At 38.8% G+C, this 27,757-nt stretch overlaps 1 protein-coding gene across 4 annotated transcripts in view; it reads right to left on the bottom strand.

The window, feature by feature from the left end:
• Positions 1-11,068: 11,068 nt before the first annotated feature.
• Positions 11,069-27,757, bottom strand: part of LOC113642838 — a 127,809-nt gene continuing 111,120 nt past the window's right edge. For 3 of the 4 annotated variants that reach the window (XM_047813770.1, XM_047813767.1, XM_027146526.2), the window contains one exon: positions 25,533-27,680. In XM_047813770.1, coding sequence (XP_047669726.1) covers positions 27,491-27,680 — 190 coding nt within the window. In that variant the 3' untranslated portion in view covers positions 25,533-27,490. Of the gene's footprint in view, positions 11,555-25,532; positions 27,681-27,757 lie in introns of those variants that run through there. The other variant, XM_027146527.2, reaches the window with a different exon arrangement.

A 27,757-nucleotide genomic window follows, 5' to 3' on the forward strand; every position in this document is an offset into this window, starting at 1 on the left:
CCCTAGGAGCATTTATGAATGCCATGGCATGTTTGGGCCTGTTGCTTTGTGATATTTAAACAGATTATCGCCCTGCCTGCTACCAGGAATATAAATAAAGAGAGAACATATAGAGTTATTAGAACCAATGATAGAGTTGATCTTAAGTGTTTACTAAATGTGGGTCTCAGGACAGGTATAAGTGAGGTATGTATAAATATGCTGTTACTTTTTACCTTAGAAAAAGAATTCAGCTTTCTTTACTGATTTAGTCGTTGAGCTGAAACATTGAAGAATAAAGAATCCTTTACTGTATATATAATCTACTAAAAAATTAAAATGAAAGATTCTTGATCTTTTTTCAGCTCCTTTGAATGACTTCTTGTTTGCCCAGGTGGCAGGGCGTTGTGTGAAAGTGTGTGTGTGGGTGTAAACACCGAGCACTTAACTCTGTCATTATGTAGGTCAACATTTCATCACTTTCAGTCTGTTCATCAGGCAGGAATGTGGCACATTTCAGCCCCCCGTTTCAGAATCGCACTTAAAACCTGTACGCACGTCGGGAAGGTATGTCTCTTATGACAGCTGCAAGATGAGACCCCTTTATCTTTTTTTTTAATTTCCTATATATCACTATTCAAAAAGGGGTTAAATGAATTCAATTCTAAATCTAAACATGGCGGTGAAATAAGTATGTATACACAATGGTAAAAGAGGTAAGAGAGGAGAAATTGAACTAAAACCAGGAATCCATGTAAGGAAAAAAACTCCACCAATGGGAAACATGAACCTATGAAAGACTGTTAGCCTTCACAGCAGGAGTCCAAGTCTCTCATTACTCAAAGAGCTTAACAGAGTCATGTAAAGATGTCCTACATTCTTGCAAAAATGGCCTTTTCCCACAGTTACTATCAACATTTTATCTCCTTTTTTTTTTCAAACTGTACATGCATTTACCATTAAGCCCAGCCGTGCACATTTAAACACACACTCAGTCATTAATACTGCTACCGCACCACGCTATGTGCTCTTAAAACACTCTCTGGAAAAGCTTTTCTCCCACCGTTTATTCCCATCCTCATATTATATATATTAATAATTAACTCAAATTTTCAATAATTAAAGGCCCCGAGCATTGTCTTCTCTTTTACCTACTCTAATGATGTCTGAAACATGTGACCTCCTGCATGGCAGCAACATTGAATTAGCTTAATAATAAACGCTTTTGTTTAACCGAAGAGTTCTTTAACCAATTTATTCTACAGCGGAAAGAAAACCAAGCTTGAATGACATGTTGGACCAAACTTATTATATTGGCTAGAATAAACCTGCTAGTAGACAGCTAGTTGTGTACGTTAGACCTCACAGAAAGCGTTTATGTGACTGCATCATTAAAATTTAATTAAATGTTATCCAACAGAAATTTTCCTGAACGTGACATGGGCTCTAATATAGCTGCTTAGTTAACATGAAATATTCTGTATTGAGCTAGATACTTACATAAGAGATTTAGTTTAATTAAATATAATATTTATTATATATTTTGATTTTGATTTCTAACTATAAATAATGAGATTAGATGTTTAATAATAAATATGCTATATTTTATTTTAATATTTAAAAAAATATGATTAATTATAATGTAATTGACATTTAAAAGTGGAGCAACGTTTAACTTTTTTTTACTTACTAACATTATTAGAGACAGCAGTCATTTACAGATAATTACAGTAAAACATGGATCAGAACAATGACAAATTAATGCTAGCACAAAAGTAATCCTGACCATATGTACAGACAATAATATATTTTAATTAAATTATTAAAATAGTTAAATATAGTTAAATAAAATGCTGAATATGATTGATCGGAATACTCAGATATTTAATATTTTATTTATTTATTCAGGTGGTTAAGTATTTGTTTATTGTTATTTATTTATTTATTTATTTATTTATTTAGTTAGTTAGTTAGTTAGTTAGTTAGTTAGTTAGTTCTAATTATCAACTTTATTTAAACTGATGAAATACATAAACAAACACACATGAATTCATAGCATAGAATTCATCTAAGCCCAGATCCAAGCTCACTACTGTACATATTAAGGTCATGACCTGTGTGTGTGTTCACAGTAGCTCCTGTGCCAGGAAGCAAGCCTGGGGAAATGGAGAAAGCATTCATCCTTCCATTATGGTGTGAAATCTGGTTAGTAATTGTTCTGTTTCAACAGCCTTCTCCGTGGCATGTGCAAACAAACTAGAAATAGCACCTGGGCGGAGGTGCTCAGTTACTTAGCACGGTGTTCGATAACATGAAGAGGGACATGCAAATATTGGTAAGGCAATTAAGGCCAGTCCTGTTTGCTCTAAAGTAAAGGGGTAACCCAATCTGAGGCCATTATGAGTGTACAGCTAACGCAGTTGTGAGTGGCACCAGAAAGCCAGCGCTTCTTCCATCTAAAAGGGTTAGCTAGCGACGGCAAGAAGGCTCACTTTTCGCCAACGGCCATCTTCGCCCGTCGTGTAAATGCACTTGTAATGTGATGAGATTGAAAACACCACCCATCTCTGTTTCTCTCTCCCTTTCTCCCTTCGTTCACTCCTCCTTTTCTCCTGGGAGCTACAATGGACTTCTGGAAGGGAGGCGTTTACGGGATACTTCATTCTTTTTTCGCCAAACAAAAAGAGGAAGACTCAGCCCCATTAGTAACTCTACTCCCATTTACTCTGAGCTCACCTGGGTGTACGAGCCTAAATACACACACACATACACATGCACACAAACACTCAGCTAGGTTTTATCTTTCTAAGTGCAAAAGCATTAAAACAAAAGGTTAATGGTGTCATCTGAAAATAACTCACTTTGGCGAGGTGCATCACCTTCCATTAGTGCTACATACATTGCCGCTGATAATAATTGTTAAATTAACATTAAAGATAATTACATATATGCTATATTTAGGCTGAGACATATGTATGGGCACAACACACCTTCTCACACTGTCAAGACAAATCAATGTTCAAGAATAAAAATTCAATTTCAAGCCAAAGATCTAAGAGTAGTCTATTGAAGGCTGACCACATATACGTCACATGTTCTCTTAAAGATCGCTTCGACTCGCTTTCCTTTTACCACCTCAGGGGGGCACTGATGAAAGAATAAAAACATAACCAATCCATACCGAAGCCATATACTTTATAACTATTTCTGGTAGTAGGTTCTCATTGAAAGGGCTTTTTAAAGACATTTCTAAGCCTCTTCCCCCTTCCAAAGTGTGCATTGAGGGAATGCAGTAACAATAATAATCCATTAAGTCAGCCACAACTTGCGACAACATGGCGTGAGTGTCTCCTCTAAAGTGCTGGCTTGAAAGCATGCCTGAGTGTGGATGGACTCCTGCAGTGAGGCCAAACTCACAGAAAATACTGGCTAGAAAAAGCTCTTAAAAATGATACGCACACATGCTGACTTACAGTGGGATGCTTTTAAGAATTAAAGTCTACATCGTTTTCAAACATGTGTGATATGGGTGCTGTCTTCACTCTATTCACATGCGTTTATTCAAGTTTGTTGATGCTGGCACAGAGATTTGCTGGTGTTTCAGGGACCCTCCTAACTGTGTGGCCCTCTAACAACCCACTATACTTACGTCCTTAAATAAGCAATTCTCTACTCTAATCATTCATAGGCAAACAAGTACCTTCACCTACCCTCCTGAACCCGGCAATTCTACACGTACTGTCAGAAACCGAGCAATTCTATACCTACCATCCCAAACCCAGCAATTCTACACCTACCATCCTGAAAACAGCGATTCTACTCCTACCATCCCAAACCCAGCAATACTACACCTACCATCCCAAACCCATCAACTCTACATCGATCATCCCAAACCCAGCAGTACTACTTCTACCGTCCCAAACCCACCAGTTCTAATCCTACCATCCCAAACCTGACAATTCTACTACTACTGCCCCAAACCCAGCAATTCTACACCTACTATACCATCCCAAACCCACCAATTCTAACCCTTCCATCCCAAACTCTGACAATTCTACTATTGTACTAGTGCCAAAAACCCACCAATTCTACTCTTACCATGTCAAACCTGACAGTTCTACCACTATTATCCCAAACCTGACAATTATGCATTCTGAGTCAAACAATCACTCCTATAATACAATATCTGACACTTCTTTTTCTACCCTTCTAAAGCTGATGATTCTACTCCAGTTCTTACAATGCCAAGAAGATCTTACTACTTAGACAATTCTACTTCAGCCATTCTGAGACCTGCAAGATCATATCGCTACTATCATAAACTTTATAGCTTATCTCCGCCCATAATGAGGCCCACAAGCCCAAATCCCACCATTCTAAATGTACTGTATGTAAAGTGTAGCTGAATAAATCAAATGTCATAAATGTAAATTTACACCACCCATGCACTAGCTCTTACTACTAGCATTATAATCCAACAGTACTTCTCTAGCCATTTAAAAGCCAACAAGCTACAACTATTTACATCCTAAAATAAAAAAATTCTACTCAAGCTAGTCTACTCCATCCAATGTGCGGCTCACAATCTCCTAGTCCTACAATCGCAAAGTTGCAAATTCTGCTCCAGGCATTCTAAAGTCTTGAATTTCTGAGGCCCACAAACCCATATCATTCCATTCTGGGGTCCATGAGCTGCTACTTTCATCATTCTGATGCCTACAAGGTCCTGCCTCATCCAGATCCTTCTCCTGCTATTCTAAATTAATACAGAATATAATCTCACTTCTTTTATCCTGTGACCTACAAGATCCCACCAGAGCTCCTCCTCCCATCATCCTCTCACTACTAACAATGACTAACCTGTGACCTTTAATTGAAATATTACCATCATAGCCTTAACTTGAAGATTTGAATTCTTATGATATTCGTAGACTTTCCTAGTGCTCATGAGAGAGGAAGGATTCCTTCAAGGTTTCATGCTCTACACCCGAACTTTTTTTTTTTTACCATTGTTGCTCTTGGAACGCTCACTGGGAATAAATCAGTGATATCTGTAAAGCCACTTTGATTTAATCTGTATTGTCTCTAAAAAGAATTGCTCTAAAATAATTAGGATTTATTTCCTTTCGTATTATTTTGGTTATATTGTGTAATGGATCTGGTACATGAGTGGTAGAAGAGGGAATAGGGCATATTGGGCTGAGTATGTGCCAGTGATATCCAGGCTAAGATGCCCATTGTGAAGGCCTCAGCAGCAGGGCTGGCACTAATTTCGTTTACTCAGGATCACTCCATCATCTGCCTCCTACTGCTCTTGATGCCATGTGAGAGAGTGCCTGAGAAATTAGGACATCATGCAACTGCAAGAAACACATGACAGTTGAACAACTTTGTTCAGCTAATCCAACTGAAAGTCCAAACAAATTAGGAGCACTGCTGTGTTTTTCATTGGTCCTAGGTTTTGTAATCTTTTGGGATAAAATATGGGGATTCAATTCTTTTTTGTGAACAAAATAGGTGAAATAAGCCATTTTAAAACGTGTTGACAAAATGAAGTTTCATGAAAACTTCATTTTGTCAACACGTGAACAAAATAGGTGAAATAAGCCATTTTAAAACGTGTTGACAAAATGAAGTTTCATGAAAACTTCATAAAAGTGAGTGGGAATGTAGCAGTAATGCAGCAAGCGAGCATGATCTTGTCTGAGCTTGGAAAGGAATTGGAGAGGGCTGAACACTCCATAAGAACAGCAAAAGGTCACCAAATGCTTTCATTAATCAGCCAAACCAGGGCGAGACGTCGAGAGGAGAGCTCATTAAAAAATCTGCAAATCTCCTTCTCTGCGCTGGAGGAACCACATCAAGAGCAAGAAAAACCACCACTTCACCCCGGTTTGATTTCTATGTGATTTGCTTAATGATATAAGTTTTGAATAATATACTTCCTTTCCCACAGATGGATTGATCGGGTATTGTGTGCATTACAGTTCATCATACAAAACGATCTCTTTTATTCAGTGGACGAATGGCGTATGAAAATGTTTAAAAAAATAAAGCAGACAGAACACACTATTATGAACACTGTGAATAGGAAAATGATCAGTGACCTGCTCCATTCAATTAGATGAAAGTTTGATGAACAAAATCAAAGAAAAGTTATCATGTCACCTATTAATAAAATTTTTAAAATCAGTTCTTTAAGGTGCTCTATCTTTCAAGCACTCCTGCAAAGAGAATGTGTTGGCAATGACTAATGTTTCACATTGTTAAATATATCTATTAATGATTTTTCTGTGAGGCTTTGAAGCCAGGAGCATTAGCGAGCTGTAAATCACAAAGTTGCCTGCTGTCTTCCGTAGAGAGGCAGTGTGAGTTCCCCTTATCTCCGCAATTACATCCAGGGGAGTGGATCTATCTGTTCATTCTCAGCCCATTCCACAGACGTACACATTTACTTTAGAACCATTACTTGTAGTCATTTTTCATTTGCTTTACTTGCCATGACTTCCACTCATACCAGAATGCGACCCTGCCTAAGTTCCTAAACCCTTAATGTTTTACCCAGAGATTAGTGATAAAAAAAAAACACAATACAATACAGTGTACAATGCCCTAGCATTTAAGCTATGATTACTGGATAAAGCTTTCATTTGCATTAGATTTTCACTTAAATATTTTTCAGAAACATTTCTCTGAAACAACCTAGATATAGGGCCTGTATATATTTCAAACATAAAGCTATTAATAAAAGACATTACGCAAAATGCAAGTGGTAACAAGTACGGAAAGGGTCATAACTAAAGCACAAGGGTTTGAGTTTTTTTAGGTGTGCTAGATACTAGTCACAAATGAGTCAGTGAAACTATGCGATTGAAGTGGGCTATTCTGCAATAGACTTTTCCACATATCATTCTTCCCTGAGAGGAGGAGTCTGCTATAAGCTAAATGAAAACCATTAGTAATGCACTTCTAAGTGTTAAAGTGCTAGGGTAGGGGTCATGGGGTGAGGGGGTTGGGTTTGGACTAAAATTCTGAAAATTCCTGCAGGAACAGAAGTTCAGACATATGTATAACAGTGGCTCCAGTAGTCATGCTGACTTCTAATTACAGAGCAAGATAAGATTATGTTTCTTCAATTAAATTCATTTATGTCCAGTAAGCACTGCACCCTGAATGAAACACTAGTCTAGATCACCATGCACGTGCACACACACACTAACACTTGGGGGCAATTTAATGTCTTCCTGCATGGTTTTAGGAAAGCAGGAGGTAAGCCAGAGAACCCATAGGAAACCCAAATAAACTTATGAACATGCCAAGCTCATGCCAAGCTTATAGACACCCGATTTCAGAATCAAACCAGGGACCCTGGAGCTGCACCACCATGCCACCTCGATTTAAATTCTCCTAGACAAATAATTTTTGGACAAATGTTCTTGCTCACTCAGTTCGGCCTTATTTTGGTATGACTATCAGTGCATATTAGCTGCTGCTTTTAATTCTATGAGGTGGCTGTGTGGATGATGGATGGGAAAGCCTTATATGTGCTAAAGGAAGAATATGCTATTAGGCAGAAAACAGAACCTTAACCAATGACCCTTTTCCTGGCATTTCATCCCTCTATCTACCATTGACCTTTACATATAATTAAGCAAGTAGTTCAAGCAGCTCCAAATGGACCCCAAAGAGCTTTCACTTTTTACCCATGGTTCATCCTGCTTAGTTCTCCAATTTATATTTTTATGTTCCTGTGTCTGTGCAAGTTTATGTTCAGTACTCCTGCACTGAAGTACAAATTTGTTTTCCAGCACCCAATATATCATATGTTTCTCTCGGTTGTTAGCAAAGCAAACAAATATGTATGGAAATAGACAGCTCTTCCCATACCGATGGCAGGTGTGTGCACAGATGGAGTGTAAATAAGTAATGGAGAGAATGTGGCTGCATTTAGGGCATTATTTCAGACTTACGAACGCCAGTCTTTAACACTTTTCTCCCCGCATGCTTTGCTTTTGTCCTGCCTGAACACTGGACATAATAAAACTTTATTTTTCAGAAGCTGCAAGTCTCTTTATTTAAATTTTTGACCTCACATTGTTTATAGACCACATAGACAATTATCAGTGTTTCCTGGTATGCTATAACTCTTGCTATGTTATGATTTGTTATAATCTGCACTATATCTTGGCATGTTTTTGGAAATTGGGAGGAACCAATGAGAAATCCAAATAGAGAGGGACACAAATCAAGACCCCGTCTGTCACGTCAAAGACAAGGTCTAGCCAAGAATGGGTCAAGACCATTTTTAAGGGTTTAAAGGTCGAGTCAAAACCCAAATCCCAAACCTGAGTCTAAATGAATCAAGACTGAGACAAAGAAAAACAGTAGTCATTAGTCACTTGGTGTCATTAGGCAATATTTTCTCAAAATATAATTACTTCTTCTCAACCTTTGTGTATGCAAAAAAGAAAAGACATTATATTTACAAATTTGTAGACCAAGACCATATTTAGCAAGACCAATGCCCAAGATCAAGTCAAGTCACAAGTACACGTATGATTTTTATGCTAGTTACAGAAAGTGAGCAGTTTCCTGCTGGGGAAAATGTACATTGTTCTGCCTTTAGTAAAAATGTAAAATGGGCCCTTTTATGTTGAACAGAACATGAGGTTTAATGAGCACCATCATAAATAAATGCATGGATCTAATTAACCTCTGTGCTGTAGCGGTGCTGGGAGATATGCAGGAGGTGGAGGAGGAGGAGTGGAATTAGCAACCAGCCCAAGACGAACGCTCCATGTCTGGGTTTCTGTGGTGATTCTGGCCCACGGTACAAAAAAGTGGCCTTTGAGCAGATGCCCCTCCTGGTGTCAACTAGCTGGGGCCTCAGTATTGGCCTTCTGTTAGTTAATCTATTAAGCCCTTTCTCAGTGGGGCATGCGGGGCAGATAGAGCGCAGGGAGAGACTTGAAGCTGCTTCAAAACTGGGATTAACATGATGGGCTCTTCAAGACTATCTTGTCATCATGTGCCCTTTCGCAGAATTATTTTAAGGTACATATGACCTCATTGTCAAGCATTATTATGTACTAGGAACATGATAGATTTAATGAAAATATAGCAATATAGCATTGAGTTTAGTCGGTTTATTTATGTCAGATAGTTTTTGCATACAGGCAATGTGATGTACTCCATCTAATGGTGTTCTAATCTAATATATGCTTTATGTGATATTATTTTGTACCTGTTTACACACAGCCTGAGGTATTCAGTGATTTATGCTAGTGTCTCTGGCACCTCTGACACAAACATTATCCTTTCTCCACATGCTTCTTGTTCAAATGGCAACAAAACCACATAAAATCTGCACTTACAGGCTCTCACTGAAACAGCGGCCTTAAGTATTTTTGTGGCTGACTTCCCCAGATTAGCTTTTCTATACAATGAAATGAATATACACGACCCAGAGGGCTACATCCTGTTTGTGTCCCATTCGAAAAATAATATTTCATCAATATTTTTATCAACAAGGCAAGACAGTGTTAGAACACATAACACTGACAATGGAGTGTATTAACTGTGTCAATGTCATATCTAAGTTACCATGACAACAACTGACTGTGTGCTAGAAGCATACGTTGAATACACTCTTTAACAACAATCATTTTAAGCCACCTTTACATTGTATGGGTTTGTTGCTATCTGCAAATATTACACATTCTTAAAGCTTAGAGAAACGGTCTTAAAAGCAATAATATTTCCTTCTCATTAGTGCCTTTGCAACTTAAGAATAAATGTCAATATCAGATTTTTGTATTAAAATCACAGTATGTGACTACTGCTCATGTGTGACGCTCGCCTACAAGCTACCAAATGGAGGGTGTTTTAAGATTCCACAAAACTTGCAGAAAACTGACTGAATAGTGACAAGTCTGCAAGTAGCGATGGAGAAATGTAAAAGGTGGAAGATTCTAGTAAACAGAACAACATTTTTTATGTGACCCTCTTTTCTGCTGATTGATAATGTAAGCAGAACATAGTGATTTTCTTTAATTACAAGTCTATCCTTAGAGGAGCTTCATCATATAATCTGACAGGGAGAACATGTTCTTGCACGTCTGTTATGAGATTCAAAGACAATTTTATTGGGATTATCTCAACAAGCAACAATCTTAAAATACTTAAAAGTAAAAATATCAGAACAGCATATAATTAAAACATCAAAATTACAATTTCAAAATTCTCCAAATTGTGAGAGCCTACCTGTGAGAACCTAACTGTGAGAGCCTACCTGTGAGAACCTACCTGTGAGAGCCTACCTGTGAGAGCCTACCTGTGAGAACCTACCTGTGAGAGCCTACCTGTGAGAACCTACCTGTGAGAGCCTACCTGTGAGAACCTAACTGTGAGAACCTACCTGTGAGAACCTAACTGTGAGAACCTACCTGTGAGAGCCTACCTGTGAGAACCTACCTGTGAGAGCCTACCTGTGAGAACCTACCTGTGAGAAACAAAGGGCAAGATCTCAATAATTAGGCAGCTATCACATACAACACAAGTTTTACTAGAGTTGATATTAGCTCTGTCTATGAGTTTTATATATATAAGATTATCTGGTTTACCCTCTAAATGCACTTGCTTTTCATTAGGATCTCATTTATCAGGATCTGAGAGCTTATGAACTACTAAGACCTTAAATATAAGGTGAAATGTGGAACCAGCTACTTTAAAATAGCTCTTAGTAATATCTACTTTTAATTTTATACATAAATAAATATATTATCCAAAGCCAAGTAGACTGTATTTTAGTTGAGAATCGTTTGTATCTTTTACATATCATTTTATGGTCCATAAAGAGGAAGAGCAGAGCGTGTTTGTATGCTTAAGCAGTAAGACTGGGGAAATCACAGGACATGGATATGAATGAGGCAGGAAATACATTAGCAACTAACATTACCTCTTTTAGCCATTAGCCTGGGTGGGAGTCAGAACCCGCTGAGGTCACCTGGCAATCAAGGTCACCTTTTCCAGATGAAATTATGAAGTGGTTTCCCTTTAATCGAATGAGACGCAACACACACTTCCCATGTCTCATAGCAACAGGCTTTATTTATAGCCCCCAAACCCAAATGACCAGTTGGTTTAATTTAATAGCAGGCAATGGGATTATACACAGAAACAAATTACCTAAGTGGGCAGACTGTGGCTACCAAAATCTTTAACCATAATGGAGACCACTGACATGATGTCTGGATGTGTTATTTCATTAGGCCACTCCGCCCCTGCATATGTCAGTGGACAGGACGTGTGTGTGTGTGTGTGTGTGTGTGTGTGTGTGTGTGTGTGTGTGTGTGTGTGTGTGTGTGTGTGTGTGTGTGTGTGTGTGTGTTGCCAATCGCAGGACGGCACACAGCTTCTGCTTTTGAGCTGGCTTTGTGGAATGAACTGACACACACACAGCTCCTCCCTGATCCTCCATCCGACCTAAACAAGGTGTGAGCAGCAAACCTGGTGTGTGAGCGAAGACTAGCCTGCACATTGGCTCTATAAGGCTGTGCTGTTAGAATTCTGTAATCTGTGAAAAAAACAAAAAAAAGTCAAATGAAGCTTCCTAGTTCTTAGTTAAATTCCCATTTAGAAAAATACATAAAATAATGTAATCTTTTCATTAACATGTCCAGTTTATTAGGAACACCTGTATTATTAATCTTCAGATCTTTTCTTTCTTCTCTCAGTGAGACTCTGCCCTCAGATTCCTGTTCTTGTTTGACACGACTGAAACCTGATGTGGCCTTCTGTTATTGTAGCCGATCTGCCTCAAGGTTTGATGTGCATTCACAGTTGTAATAGGTGAGTAAATTAGTTGACTTCCTGACTGGCCATTCTGCTGCTCCATGGATATTTCACCATCAATCTGCATAATCTTGAGAGTCCTTTGTATTTGACAATTCCAGGAATTTATACAGCCAATAACCATGCCACAGTCAGTCATTGGTTGATCAATGTTTTCCTTCATTCTAATGTTTGAACATAAACTGTAATGAGTGCAAAGTTGGAATCTAACGTCACATATAACATACTATTGGACATCAAGGCAGAAAACAGAAATCGCAGGAGAGCCTTGTTATTTGGAAGTCCATGACACACTGTATAAATTTACATGAGTGAATTTAATAAAGTTTAATCTTAAAGCTATGTGTATGTCACTAGATTTGCAATAGATCACAGGCTGGGGGGACTGCAAGGCCGGAGGGTGTGTGTGTGTGTGAGAGAGAGAGAGAGAGAGAGAGAGAGAGAGAGAGAGAGAGAGAGAGAGAGAGAGAGAGAGAGAGAGATGGAGAGAGATGGAAAGGGGCTTCTCTCACTTCACTGAACCCTCTGTACCATTTAATCAGACTGAACTCTGGACCAGCACACACAGTTTTACAGAATGCTAATAGATGAAGCTCTAAATTTAAAAGAGTTGTGCTTATGACATGTTGTTTTTATCAAGGAACGCAATTATGCTTCGTCCTTAATATCCCTGAGTCTGTTGGAGTGCCACGCAGCTTGCCAGCTGCAATCAGAAATAACTGTCCCTTCAACTTAATGAAAAACAAGTAGTAGGCCATAAACTTGTAGTCTTCGTCTATCCAATCACAATGTCTTGAGTAATTAAAATGATTAGCTTAATTAGCTTAATTAACTAAATTTGACTACAGGACATGGCCATATGGCAGAGCAAAACAAAGATGGGAACTAATTAAAGTTAAAATAATGCAGGTTTTAATTAACTCAACCCTCAGGCATCAACATTTTCAAATTTATCCAAGCTGATAATTAAAAAGTCCTCTTTGCCCAAGCAACATTTCTTCTCAGAGCTAATTAAATCTGGAAATGAATTAGTGGCACGACGCTCCAAATATTAATTCCTGCTAGAAGATGACTTCACTTTCTAATGAAATTAATTAGGTGCACTGGACTCTCAATCAGACCCAGGCTGTGTCCGTGAGCACAGACCTCATGTAATCTAGCACTGGGCTGGAGGCCCTGGGGCAGAAATTTACAATTGTAATGAAGACTCTTCAGCTGTGTGCCTCTCTTAATATACCAAATGAACATGCAGATCCATTTGTGCCAAGGGCATCCTCATCCTAACCTCTTACCCTAGGAGAAAGCCAGTTAAAATATTGTAACTTTTTTCCCCTCCATCTCCTTATGTGTGTGGTTTATTAAACACCTTGCTTGAGATTACAGACACACTGGTGTTTGAAGATCAATGGTCTGAATGTCTCTGGTGTGTGAATGTGTGTTTTATTAGTGCTAATAGCTGATTGGGGGAGAAAGCTTCAAGCTGTAGGTCGATACGCCTTTTTTTGTGTGTGTATTTTTGCTCATCTGTTTTATCCACTTCCTCTCCACCACTGCCTCGTGGGTAATTTATATAGTCAGTCCTATCTGTAAAATAAACTTCATTAGCTAATTCTATGTCACGTAGTTCTCTTGGACTCTTTATTGAAGCCATCACATTTCAAATGTCTCCTTTTGGAAGGGCATCGTCTAATGCAAATGCTTGTAGACCAGCAGCCATTACATGATGACTTTTCAAGCTACCTTATGACAAGCAGTGTCTCAGCAGTTAAAGGCTCTGGGCTACTAAGTGCAAGGTTGTGAGTTCAAATCCTGGCACTGCCAAGCTGGGCCCAAGCACAGCCCATAACCTTCAACTGTAGCATGCTGATAAAAGTATCTTCCAAATGAGTAAGTGTGCTAGTTTTTTTCACCTCTTTTGTTTTCAGAGACTTCAGTTTTGCATAGATAGCATCTTGAAATACAATATAGATCTATTCCAGAGAACCTGAGATTATCTCCTTTCTGGATCTTAGACAGAGGACAAAGTATGCTTCTCTCAGACATTCTTTTGAATCCATCACCATTCAGAGCGTTTTATTACATTTACCATCAGTTGAACTGTGAATGAATTGGGCGAAACAATGCCACATGCACACCCAGCTGCAGAGCAAACAGATAAATGACAAGGCAGTATTTACTCAAGATTGTGTTTGATGTATTGAAAGCCTCTGTGTGCTCATCTAAGCCTTATGGCTAATAATTGTCCATGTTCCTGGCCAATTGTAAACCGTCTCGTCCCAGTTCACTGCTATCCATCAATGTGGCAGGCATACAACTGCTGCAAGTGACACAAAGAGCAAAGCCCAACTAATGTGGTTTGTCAAAGGAATCAGGTTTGGTCTAATGGTGAACTGCTGCATTGTCCTGTGAAATGTTACTTAGTTACTGAATACTGTATTTCAATACTGAAAGCTGAGCTTATTTTACGATTCCATTAACCATTTCAGAAAACATAAACTCTGGGATTTCGGATGCATGTTTTACAGAGGGATCTGTTGAAAATCCTTTTACTGCATGCTTGTTTATGGATCGTCTTCTTCCAGAAAATGTTCAGAATTGAAATAATTGTGTTCATAGCACTGCTCAATGCCTCTCAGTCAACAGCGACATCAAACCACAGTTTGAAAAGCTCAGTCTTTTTGATTTTGTCGCCATCTCAATTATTAATGCTCGCTGGTGCCGTACGATTGCAATATGTAAATAGTTTCTGATCTTGTTACATTGTGCACTGATAATATGACAACTCTTAGAGGGTTCATGGTCAAGCTGAGCACAGTGAACTAAAGAAAAAAGACCATCCACAGCTAAGCTAATGGGCTTTTTATTTAACCAGCACCCACACTGAGAAATTAGAGAATATCAAATTAAAGGTATAGATGGCACGACTACCAAGAGCGCCTCGCACAGATGGAATACTCATCTCAGTCGGGCTGGGTTTGATATGCCTTAGAGCCGAGTGCCAAGCTTGTTAGGGCTCACATCAAAGCCACATCAACGTGCCCAACAGCCACACATGCCATCGAGGTCCCAATGAAGCTCTTTCATGTAGCTCCCCTCACTTAAACACCATTAAAATGGGAAGCATAATGTGTTTTGCTTCTTGTTTCATTATTTAAGAGTCCCTCCTGATCTACAAAAAAAAGAAAGAAAGACGTTTTTGCTACCTCAGAGGCGAGTAAACGTGCACTTCAGTTTTCTGAGCTTTTCATTTGTTTCTAGTTTCAGCCAAAGTAATTAGTAGGGTCAGATAGCTCTGAATATCAACAAGATGCTTTGTGTGACACAAGAACTTTTAAAGGAACGACCAAACGCTCTTTGGATCTGTTACAAATCACCATGTCCACTAGTTTGAACTGAAGTTTAGATGATTTGCATGAAACCCAGCAAGGCACAAAAGCTAATCAGAAAGAATGTAAGGATGAGTGAAGCTGCCTGCAGTGCAAGAGCAGAGGCAACTCACACATTAATGTGATAAGAGTAAGAAATATAGATTAGAGGCATCCAAGCCTGGCTCATTCGATCAAATATTTAGCTTGGCTTAAGTTCAACAGGCCCAAAAAACATCTTAAGAAATCTTGGACTCAATATTATGGCCAATTGATCTCTGCTTGAGCAGATACAGGCTGCATCGAAGCTCTGATCTGCTAAAGTATTAAACTCTGTTTGATATCTAGTTCTATATGATCAGGTAGAGTATGTTGCTGTCGCCTTTTTCTCCAGCAATACCGAGTTAACACAGTCTGCTAGTGCTGAACTTGAAAAGGGCATTTTAAATATCTCAGGGATGTCCTACGCTGAAGCCTTGTTGAATATTTCTAAGTGATGCTCTCAAGCACGGAAGAGCTACAGTGTTCACTGACCCCAAAGATCCATGTACGCTTTAATAAGAGCAGCTGGAAGAAAGAGAACGTCGGACAGAGTACCCTCATCACATTTACCTGAAGGGAGATGAGAAGAGAGAGAGAGAGAGAGAGAGAGAGAGAGAGAGAGAGAGAGAGAGAGAGAGAGAGAGAGAGAGAGAGAGAGAGAGAGAGAGAGAGAGAGAGAGAGAGTCTCTAGGGAGTCTCTCCACTCTTTCTTCTGTGTAAATGAGTTTTAGAATTTGTCTTTGCCCACCCCTTTGGTGATAAAGTTCAGCATGTGACAGGGTTAAAACCCCTATCAGTTGATTCTGACCACATAGCCCCCTAATTACTGCAGGGAGGGAACAAGGAGGAGAGAGGGGAGAGAAAAAAAATAAAACACATAAAATTCTGTCTTGAAGCAGAAGATAAGTTCTTATCTTAATCTACTGACTCCACTAGCTTCATTTGTCAGGCTGGGGAGAAAAAACAGATTTCTCCTTGCCAGTGTTAATAGGAACATCTTTCAAGTGTTGAAGCAGGGAAGGAGGAAAGAGGAGGAGGGGGGTTTGGTATGATCATTCGGTGACAACGCCAACATGAGCTGCGTTCCTCACAAGTGGTATTCCTGCTAAGAGCCACTAATTAGCGCCTTATCACCCGCCAAATGGCGGCATGCTGCACACCGAGCCGCCCAGTTCGAGTATTTATAGTGTGGTTCCTCTGCCTTAGCGGCCCGAGGCCTCTTCTCTAGCCTAATGAGAGGTAAAGCCATGAGCACACTGTACAAATATTTCATGGCACTGCCAGCCCTGAGAAACAGGAAAGTCCCCCACTTTGAAAGAAAACAAGTTTTTGAGTTTTAATGCCGATGGCCAAACTGATACAGGTACAAATACATGCACAGTGATTTAAAATGATATTTATAGTGATATTTTAACCACACAGTAAAAAAGTACACACACACACACACACACACACACACACACAGCACAGAGGTTTTTCTTTGTTTTTGCCATGCTGATCTCAGCACTTTAACAGATAGCAGGTTTTTTTTTACTTCATGATTCGCTTTATTGCGCAGCCAATTAACATTGCACTAAAAACATACTTACTTCTGGCACATATCCTCCTTCCTAGCGATTGCATCATTAAAAGTAAATAATGCAACATTACAACTCTGCTCACACCCTGGAAGCACGACACACAAATGTTACACTGTCTGTCGAGCTTCTGTGCATCCTCATGAACCCCTACCATCTCCACCCACCATCTCCACCCCACATCTCCACCCATTCCCATCCCAATGCTTTACAAGCAGAACTGACTAACAGCACACACCCACTCTGATGTCTTATGTCATGTTCCCAATGAGATGTCGCACATAGGTGACATGATGAGGCAAGCTGTGTTTTAGAAATGTAGAGACAAGACCAGTTCCAGAAATAGTGCAAAAGAAGAAGAAAATGATCATCACGATGAAGAACTGTAATTTCCGCCATGCCCTAGATGTGAAAAACTCTGTCAAACGTGTGAACGAAAGTCTCCAAAGATTAATTTGAAGTGCTCACTGAATTGTGATTCCTTTAATTAATTACAGAATTAACCGCCCTGTTAAAACATTCCTAGTGGAATCCAGCAACTGGCAATTTTTTTTATGCTGGAAACAAAAGAATTACACATCTCTCCTGACTTTCACACAACTCTAAATTTGCGTGGTGTCGGCACACAATTGCTCATGTCATGTGAAATTTGTCTCACTAGAACACTGTGTTACTTGAAGATGATTTCTGTGTTTGGGCACGACAACCTGACAGAAAATCGTTGACATTTCCAGAATAGTAATGATGGAAGTGGAATTAAGTGTGCGTGTTGAAAGCTACATCATGGCACTTGGAGGTACTTTTAACATATAAATTGCTGTTCGTCCATTCACTCACTTGGCAAATCCATCAACCCTAGCTGCAAAATGACACAGAGTTCGCCAGGCACCCGAGCACCACTATTTTTTTTTTTAAAGGAATTTTTTAAAGAATATTTCCAGCAGATGCAGCATTCCTACACGGACGTCGGCCCTGACGACTTCAGCAGTGATATAACAGCTTGTGTGAAATTTCTTTAGTCGACACGAGCGTAAAAGCTTTTCTTCGGTGGCCTACACCCTCCATGTTTCACTGTCAGTGGGAATGCAGGGGAAAGAGCTGCAGGAACAAAGACACCTCACTTCAGCTAATGTGTTTCGAAAGGTCAGGTGAGGTCCATGCAGGAGAGACATTTAGCTCCAGTCCTTCACATAAACACTTTTTCCTTTTACGGGGTTTTAACACAGAAGATTCGGCCTTCATTCAAAAACACAAAAATTACCTTTAAAATATGACATCCTTTCTATTTGGGCAATTAGTTAAATATGAAGATGTGCATCTGTGAATTCTGAAGCTTAGTCAAAAATCAATATCATTTCTTGGTTGTATAAGTAGAAATGTTTTACACAGTCCTTATCTTCATCTCTTAAGCTTTTCTTTACAAAGACTTTATATAGAGAGACTTATCTATATAAAGAACTATTTAATGATAAAAGCCACATTTTATTCTCTGCATACAGAAAATATACATTTTATTTGTCTTCTGTGATACTCTGAGATCAGTTATAGGATCTCTGGAGTAGCATGACTACCATCAAAAAACATATTGGTTTATATAATTGACAAATGCAAAAAAGATAACAAATCTGAAACATTTTAGGTGCAAGGAATTGTGTCTAAAAAGAATAAAACACTTTAGGGTATAATGTTAAGTGGACTTAACTTAGATGTGAAGTAGACTTAACCAAGCTGAAGTTTCGACTAAAAGCACCTCCTGAAGTGTGTTATTACTCTTGTACTACAGGATTTTGGCAGCAATTTCTATTCAAGTCCTTTTGTATTCTGTTACTATAGAAGCAATAACCAATTAGAATGAGTTCATGAATATAAACCTTGCAGTAATCAAAATCTGAGCTGCTGTTACAGAAAATTAATCAAAAATCAGAAGTGAGATCTGTGGTATAATCCATACATATACAGTGTGTCCCAAGTTTCTGCTCTAGAAGACAAAAAGGACAGTTTTTTTTTTACCACACAAGTAAACAAACAAACAAACAAGCAAAAGACTCACGCACATACATCCACATAGTGATACACACACTGTTTAAAATGGAAGAGAGGACACACACGAGGACAGGCGTCTTATTACCAGCTCGCTGCTTCTCCACAGCCCAGCCTTTCTGTCTTGCATGATGTACGTAATACTTTGGTATCTTCTCCCAGCAGGGCTGCGATTGTTCTGATATTTTATGAACATGTCCTCAATCATAAATCATGAGCAGAAGCTCCAGCCGGTTCTCGCTCCTCCACGTATCAGCACATCAGATTACAGGTGAAAGACGAAGCTGAAGAAGAGGTCACTTACGCATGGCTCACACACAAATATCTTATGCTTTGTTGGATCTTGAAATGACTGAATTTGGACTTTCAGGTTTCTATTATAACAAGAGGACAGACAGTGAAGGAATCATCAGGTCGAATACGACACTCTGTATTATTTTACACCACCCTATTACGTCTAACCAAGCACTGTTGTTGGTGGTGGTGTTGCATTATTACTCCGGTAAACTCAATGCCCAGATCATGCGGATCGCAGCAGCAGGACCGTGTTTCTGTCTTGGCGTTATTTGGGAGCCGGTGTTTGACAGGTGATCAGGTGAGTCTGGCCATACTATAAGTAGTCCAACATGGTTTTATGTCATGACAAATCAGTACAGAGCACCAGACTGTCAGTCTGTATCTCAAAGACCTCTGATGCTATGCATAATTTCTGTAAATCAAGGTCAGACACATGTCTCTTTCGGTGTAGTGGCAGTGCTGTTATGTCACTGTGTATCAGGAAGTCTTATACATACTAAGCATAATTTATTTAATCAATCCACAGCGGTCTTTACAGCAACATGTTTGGATATGTGCACATCACCTAGTAACACTGCATTTGTCAGGAGAATGGTTACTAATGATCTTTTAGCTTGTTGAACAAGAATATATTTGTTCCAGGAATAACGTATTAATATATATCTGGTGGTACTAAATAAATAAATGGTATGGGTAATTTATTATTATTATTATTATTGTTATTGTTGTTGTTGTTGTTTTGCTTCTATTTATTGAAGTCATGAATCTTACCACAGTGATGACTTATGAATATATGTATACAGATATATATTGTTTTTTAAACCACCCTACCTTTTATTATTTTGATCCATTTTCTTTTCCGCTTATACTACACAGGGTCTTGGGGAACATGGAGCCTGTCCTAGGGCACACAAGGCATAAGGCAGGGGACACTGTGGACAGGATACCAGTCCATCAATAGGTGCAATTACACACATAGTCACACTAGTTTGAGAAGCAAATCAGCCGACATGTCTTTGAAAGGGGGGAGGAAACTGCTGTACCTGGAGGAAACCCCTAAAGCACAGGGAGAACATGCAAACTCAAAGCACAAAGTGTGGTGTGGGAATCGAACCGCCCATCCCTGGAGGTGTGATTCAAATATACTAAACTAGTTTGCTCTCTTATCTATCTTCTATCTATCTTCTCTCCTTGCAGTGCACGAGAAGGACTTTTTCTTTGAGGTTTTTCACTAACAATACGTAATAACTCTTAACACCCTAAGATTATTTTCCAGTAACAGCATGTCTTGAAATATTTTATTCCTGCTTTACATGTACCAAGAAATCCTTTTTTTTTAACTCTTTACAAAAACAACATAACATCCTTTTGAACACACCCTTTGTTTTCTCTCTCTTACAGTTTGACATGAGAAAAAATTGCAGCTTGTCATTTCACAGAGACAGAGACTCTCCAATTTTGGAAAACAACGTTAGAGCTTCACACCTGGATGTTACCACGGGGAGATTCCTCTGAGAAATCTCCAGCAATGATAACATAATCAATATGAATGAGTGCATTCATTTAAACCTTGCTTCTGGACGTAGAGAGCTGCTGTTAAAGAAAGTTAATGGACCGCTTCTGACCAATCAGATTTAAGAATTCAACAGGGGGGAGTTATACATTGAAGAAAAAAAAAGGAAAGAAATTAGAAATGTGTTTCAAAACTTTTGTCTGGCAGTGAATCTACAAATATAGACTTACAGAACAGTGTGAACTCTTCACTGACCTCACTGCACTCGTGTCATTATTCGCTGTTATTTGTTTGGCAAATATTTTAAAGATTTAATTAGAGATGGCTCGTGTTCTAAAGAAACAAATTAAAACATACAAGCAAAACTTTGCCCATGCATTTTTTATGAACACGTTTTTGTATAAAACACTTCTGCTTTGAATAAAAACGGCTCTGGTGATATTTAAAATGGTAAAGCCAAAATAAACAGCTAGCTCTTTCCCATGTTTATATATTCTAATCATCTGTTTTAGCTGGAACTGGAGTTTGGCTATATATAGAGTCGGGACTGATGTCATATTAATACCTGCGGCATTAACAGCATGATGTGATTTTAATCATTTAGGACACAAGGCTCGGCGCTGAGCAATCTACACTGTTCAGAGTGGATGGGCTTCTTTATAAGGCAAGAAAATAGATCTAAATATTTTGCATTTTAGAGGACTTTCATCAGGCATTAACAGAGGATTATAAACATGAATATCATGGTGAAGAAGTCCTTGGGAGTTCTCAGTCTATAAAACTCTACTCTTTTGTATTTCACAGATCCGTCAGTAATATAGATTTGTCCTTCAACAAAGTTTGCTAAGCATAATAATAGGTAGCAACTAATAAGATGAGTTACACAAGCAGATTGTGACTAATCACATGATTTGCATGGGGAACATTACACATCGTGTGCTTGGGATGTTTCAAACATTTTTACATGTGGACATTTGAAATTCGGTGCATGAGCTTTTAATCTTTCATGTCTAATATATGACCGGTTTATTTACATAGACAGGTTTAAGTTTTCATGTAGGACAACGGTTTTATTTATTTGTCACATGTTATTCACGTGATGTCACTTGCATTTTGTTCATGTCTCAAAAAACATGCGATCAGGTGAAATGTATCCAGAAAAAAAATCTACATAATAATAAATAATATGTAAAGACTTTTTAGGGCTTCATATATGTATATATCCATATAAATCTTTTAAATCTTATAAATAAATATATATATTTCATCTTAGACCATATTGCATAGTTTTTACAGTAAATGAAGTCAGGATACATGCACTCAGATCTCTGTACTTAGTTACAGATAAAAAGTCCCCTACGGTACCAAGTACTGGACATTTGGCACAAGCGCCTGTACTTCCAGACCTGCCGTAGTGCTTCAGAGTCATGGTCTGTTCCACCTGCAGTTAAATCTCAGCATGATGCTTTCACCTAGAGAAACCTACACGTCAAAGAATGAGACATCTGTTTATCTCCTGGAACACATGAACACTCTGTCCTATTAGCACTGGAACACACTAAAATGACCCTATATGTTCTCTTTGTTTGTCTATAATATTTATGCTTTTACAGCAAGCATTTAAACAAAGGGCAAGAAAATGTATTGTTGTAAGTATATAACTGTATCTGTATTTTATCCTAAGCTTAGATTTCTGTTGGTGAAGAGTTTTGCATGTTCTCTATGTGTCTGTGTAGATTTCATCCAGGTTCTTCTACCTTTCTAAATCATTGTGCATTGTGCCATGTGTTAGACTGACAATCCATCCATAGTGTATTCAAGCATCACACTGGGACAGGCTCTGACCATGAGTAGATTAATGATAAGCAGTATTTTACAAATAACAAGCAAATGCTATATAAATGTACATTGATGCAGTCATGTGGCAGCAGCACAATGCTAGTCATGCATACACAGGTCAAGAGTGTAATGCTCAACAGTTAATGTCATCAAATTTAAAAAAACTGACTCTGACTGTGGCATGGATGTTGGTGTTGGAGGGCCTGGTTTGAGTCATTCCAAAACTGCTGATCTCCTTGGACTTTTACACAAAACAGTCTCTAAAGTGTAAAAAAAATAGATATCTGATGAGTTGGACTTCTGCAGGGAAAGAAGGAGAATGACCAGACAGAAAGACCACTGTAACTCAACCACTTTTTACAACTATGGTGAGCAGAAAAGCAGTTCAGAACGTACAACAGAACAAACCGAGAGATGACCACATTATATATATTAAACTCTTGGAGAAGCATTTCCTTCAAATTCATGCCTCATCTCTGATGTCTTACACACCGTGAAATATATAGAATACTTAACTATATATCATTTCGAATAATTAACAATCATTAAGCATTTTTTTTATTAGTTTAATTAATTAAAAAACCTCATATTTTAAATACAAAGAGAAAATATTTGAAATGAAATTGTAGGTTTTTTTTTTATCTAAATATAACCCAAGAGAGACAGAGCGAAGTGTGTGAGAGCAACACATAATGCATTCTGAGTGCTGTGAACACGGCCACTTCTGCTCAATAGTGTACTTATGTTCTATAGATTTTACTGTAGCTGCGGTCCCTGTAGGCCATGAGTAATGTGACATGAAGAGCCCAAAACTAGACTTTGGAGTAAACAGTTCAGCATGAATGAGAGCCTTGTTAAGTTCATGTTAGGTGTGTCGTTGAGTCATACCTGAAGTAAGAGTTTAAAATGGCAGTGGGGTTTGTTTATTCCACACAAGCAACCATCACTTTAAGCAGTTTAGCATAATGTCTTACACCACTACAGCGAAATCAGGACATATTAAGAATTTGTGGAGAAAAATGAACAAACAAACAAACAAACAAACAAACAAAAAGCCAACCAGTGTGAGTTTGATAAAAGTATAGCTTATTAAAATATATCTTATATCGACTCATTCACAATGTTGTGGGATGCTTTTTTGTAGTGTCATTATCTATTGCTGTATTTTACTTCAGCTTTTCTTATCATACCATACCATTATATTTGCTTTAATGACAAAGCATGACATGCATGTGAGGTAATTGAGAAAGAGAGAGAGTGTGTGTGTGTGTGTGAGAGAGAGAGAGAGAGAGAGAGAGAGAGAGAGAGAGAGAGAGAGAGAGAGAGAGAGAGAGAGAGAGAGAGGTGAAGGGTAGAGAGGACAGAAACAAGAGCTGTTCTGTTTCTTGTAAGATTGCCATCTGTGGGTTAACAGCTAGTTATGATGTCTGTGTCTGGCTACGCCAAAGCAGATTACTTATCTGAACTGCTGTTAAGAGATGAGAGCATTTTTGTTCTGTTTCCAGGAAGGAAGTCAAGAGTCTGGTCTTCATGTAAATTGAAAAACACTTTGGCTTCTCGATCAGGCTACCTCATCAGTAATGGAGTCGAATGGCACAGTGGGCCGTCCTACAGAGCGAGAGGACACCTACAAGTTACCCACAACAAGTTTAATGATACATGTTCAGCTTTTAATTATACACTCTGGTCTAATGAATTAAACTCTTACATTGTTTCTACACACTGTGCTCATTAAGACAGCCAAGACTAACTGCAAATCACTTACCACCCACCACCTGCCCTTGCCTCCTTACCTAGTCCCAGCTGAGATAGCACATGAGAAACACACTTTCCTTGTCTAACAATTCATCCTCGATGGGTTTTTACCCTGTCATGTACTGTAAATGCTATCCACTATTGTTTTACTCAGCAGCCTGGAGGTTGACTTACGTACAGTTTTCTGTGTGGTAATTTAACAAACTTAACTTGGAAAGATTTAGTATTCAAATTACACTTAGAATAGCAGTGGGGATTCAACCAAGAGCTAATGGTGAAAGTCAAGGAGGGCATTTTAAAATAGAATCAGAATACAGCCTTGGTCTTTGCTGCTATATTTGAATGTACTGATTATCACGAACAGAACTCTAATCTAAAACTAAAGACCAAATTTATCCAAACTCATCAACTTCAGAAAAAGCTAAAGGTATTGCTTATATTTACACCAACACCTCACACCACAAGCATGATTCTGCATGACTTGGCACAAGCCTTTCTATTAGTGCCGTGGCTGCAGTTCGGGCATGTGACCTTTTCGGGTGGCATTTGTGCCAGCGCCATGTCGGCGGGCATGGACGTCAGCAAGGCCGCAGTCTGCTGTGCCATGTGGAGCCCCAGATGTAGCAGACAGAGTAATCCACACTCACACACTCATAAAAGTGCCCATCTGGCCCCATGTGCACACACTAAGCCTAGAGAACACACTCTCCGTGCTGGCATGGACACACCGGAGACTTGCACTCTATATCAGGAGACTCTTACTCTTCCTCTGATGCTCACTGCTGCTGTTTTTGTTGTGGCATTACCCAACCTCAGCGGCCAACTGGCACTTGATCCACACCCACACACGCACAATCACTATGGAAAGACAGTGAGCCACAGTGCAGAATATCATAGAGGTCTGGCACAGGAGGAAGCCCACTGAGACAGGAAGTGCCACTGAGATACCAAATAAAAAGGATCCATTTATATCACAGCTGCTGTGAGTGCACACAGATAAAGTCAAGGGCTCGCTGACTGCCCTCGGGCCGCTCTCCCTGCCCCCTTATCGTTCTGCTGAAGGATGGTATTACTCGAGTCTGAAATGAAACAAAACACAAAGAAATATATCCTCTGTCCTCTTTTAGCCATGTGCCAATTAAGCAACTGACTCGGCTTGCTGATGTATAAACCTCTCCTTGCACGGGTATTTACTTTAAAGTGTTGATGAATAGTTTCACTCAGTTTTGTGCATGAGCAAGTCGCTGTGAAACAAAACATAAAAATGCAACATAATATAATAATACTTTATTTCTCAATATCACAGTCAAATGAGAGTGGTATCCCAAACAAATACCGGGTAAGCAATATAAAAGTGAAAACATATGACTTTACAACTTACACCATATATTTTACTGCCAATAGCCGAAAATTTAATTTCCATTGCTGCCAATAGCAGAAAATTACATTTACATGACCACATTCATGGAGGAATATAATCACTGCTTTTAAAAGAAAAGCAAATTTTAAAACCACCCCTAAACAGCAAACACCTGGGTATTGCAGTCACACTGCATATAATTTCACATTTGTTGATGTAGGAATGTAACAAGATCTCAAGCATACGAAGACTGTTTCCCTAAAAACAAACAGCTCTTTATAAAGTGGCACACAACTGAAAAATATTAATTTTATAAGGAGAAACAACAGAACTATCAGTTTACTCTCATTTTGAACAAATCTAATTAAGAGTAAAGGTCAAATCACACTTAACACAGTTCAGAAACTTATCATATTTGCTGATGAATTAACCCCGTATGATCTTTTTTCTAGTGCAGAGTCTATTTTTTAAATTCTGCATGTAAGAAAAAGGCAATCTTCACAATACATGACTATAACCTGAGTCCTTTTTAGAGCTTGAAAGGTAAAGGTAAGAGGTAAAAGGTAAAGGTAAGAGCTTACAAAGCTTACAAAATATAAAAAGATATTAAAAAAAGGTTACTTGTGTTTTATAATAAACGAATGTGTAAAATAATGAGCTGCATGGTGTTACAGTGGGCAGCTCCAGGGTCCGTGGTTCAGTCCTTGAGCTCATGTGCGGTGTTTCTGTGCATGATCTCTCTTCTTTGAAATCCTTAAGGTTAAGGTGAATTGCCACTAGGTGTTAATATTAATGTTTATTTATTTGTGTGTGTGTGTTGCCCTGTGATGGACTAGTGTCCCAGCCCAGGTGAATTCCTGCCTCGTGCCCAGGTTGTAGTTCAGGGAATTTGGCATGACCATAAGTTACTAGGTCTGAAAGATTACATAAACCCCAACCCACAATCCTCAACTCCAATTTTTTCAAAGAAATTCAGATGAATTCTTCTTGCATGCACAGTGTACACTGTTTGTAGTATTTTCCAATGAACACTATTGGTTTTATTTTTGAAGAGGAATACTTTAAACCCCAGAGGCCACAATACTGCCCACAATAAAGTATTTCTATTTAACTTGAATAATTGAACAAAAGAGAAATCAGCAAAACTGTACAACTTTGCCACACTTTTTAGTCTCCGATAATCAACATCTGAATCAACAGTCACTGGATGCTTAGTCTACATGTCAACATCATGATTACTGAAGAGATGAATGTACACCTCATGATACACTTTAGCTACTATTATCTAACAAGTCTGGACTGAGTTCTATGTATATCCTTTAAAAGTGACAAGTGCAATCATCAAATCAAACATTTAAATACAACAACTTATACTGTATAATACAACTTATAAACATACATGTTGCCTTCAACTGACGAGACATCAATCATCGAACGCTTCCTACTAGTGAGAATATATCAGACTTGACTGATTGAACGATAATAAATCATTAAGCAAGAGTTTGCTGAGACGAATCAGGTGTGCTTCTGCTTGGAATGAAATTCTGGACCCCCACCAACAATGTTTGGACAGCAACAGACTTTGGCTTTAACTCAGTTCAAGTGCAACAAGAGAGAAAACAGGCAAAACCTTATATCCTTCCACTCTCAGGATACTGAAACAATGCTAACAACACAGAAGCCATTTTGTGAATGTTTAAGATCCAGGTAAAGGTTGTGTGAAATTGTTCACAATTTTTATTCACATTCCTGTGAATTCCATGTGAGACTGGGTATGTGATGCTTGGCTGCTTGTGCCAGGTTGGTACTGCTGACACGCAGCCATCAGGGCAGCAGGCAGACACTCCATCCTGTCCAGAAGTTAAATGAATCACTGTGAGTCAATCTGCTTTGCCTTTTCCACCGCAGGGCTGCTTTTCCATTGCCAGAGGGCATCTGCTCTGTGGATGTGACCTCTGACCTCAGCCTCCAGCTCCTCCTCCTCCAGATTTCGAGGTTGAAGATTGAATGAAGCCCACTGTGCTTTCCGGAAATGGTTGGTGACATAGCAGTATAAGAACCTTAGGAGAGAGAAAAAATGAAAGAAAATAATGTCGCAAAAAAATAGTGGGACTTTGCCTAATGTAAATGAAAGGAA

The sequence above is a fragment of the Tachysurus fulvidraco genome, chromosome 5 (assembly GCF_022655615.1).
Source record: "Tachysurus fulvidraco isolate hzauxx_2018 chromosome 5, HZAU_PFXX_2.0, whole genome shotgun sequence".
NCBI classification, from domain to species: domain Eukaryota; kingdom Metazoa; phylum Chordata; class Actinopteri; order Siluriformes; family Bagridae; genus Tachysurus; species Tachysurus fulvidraco.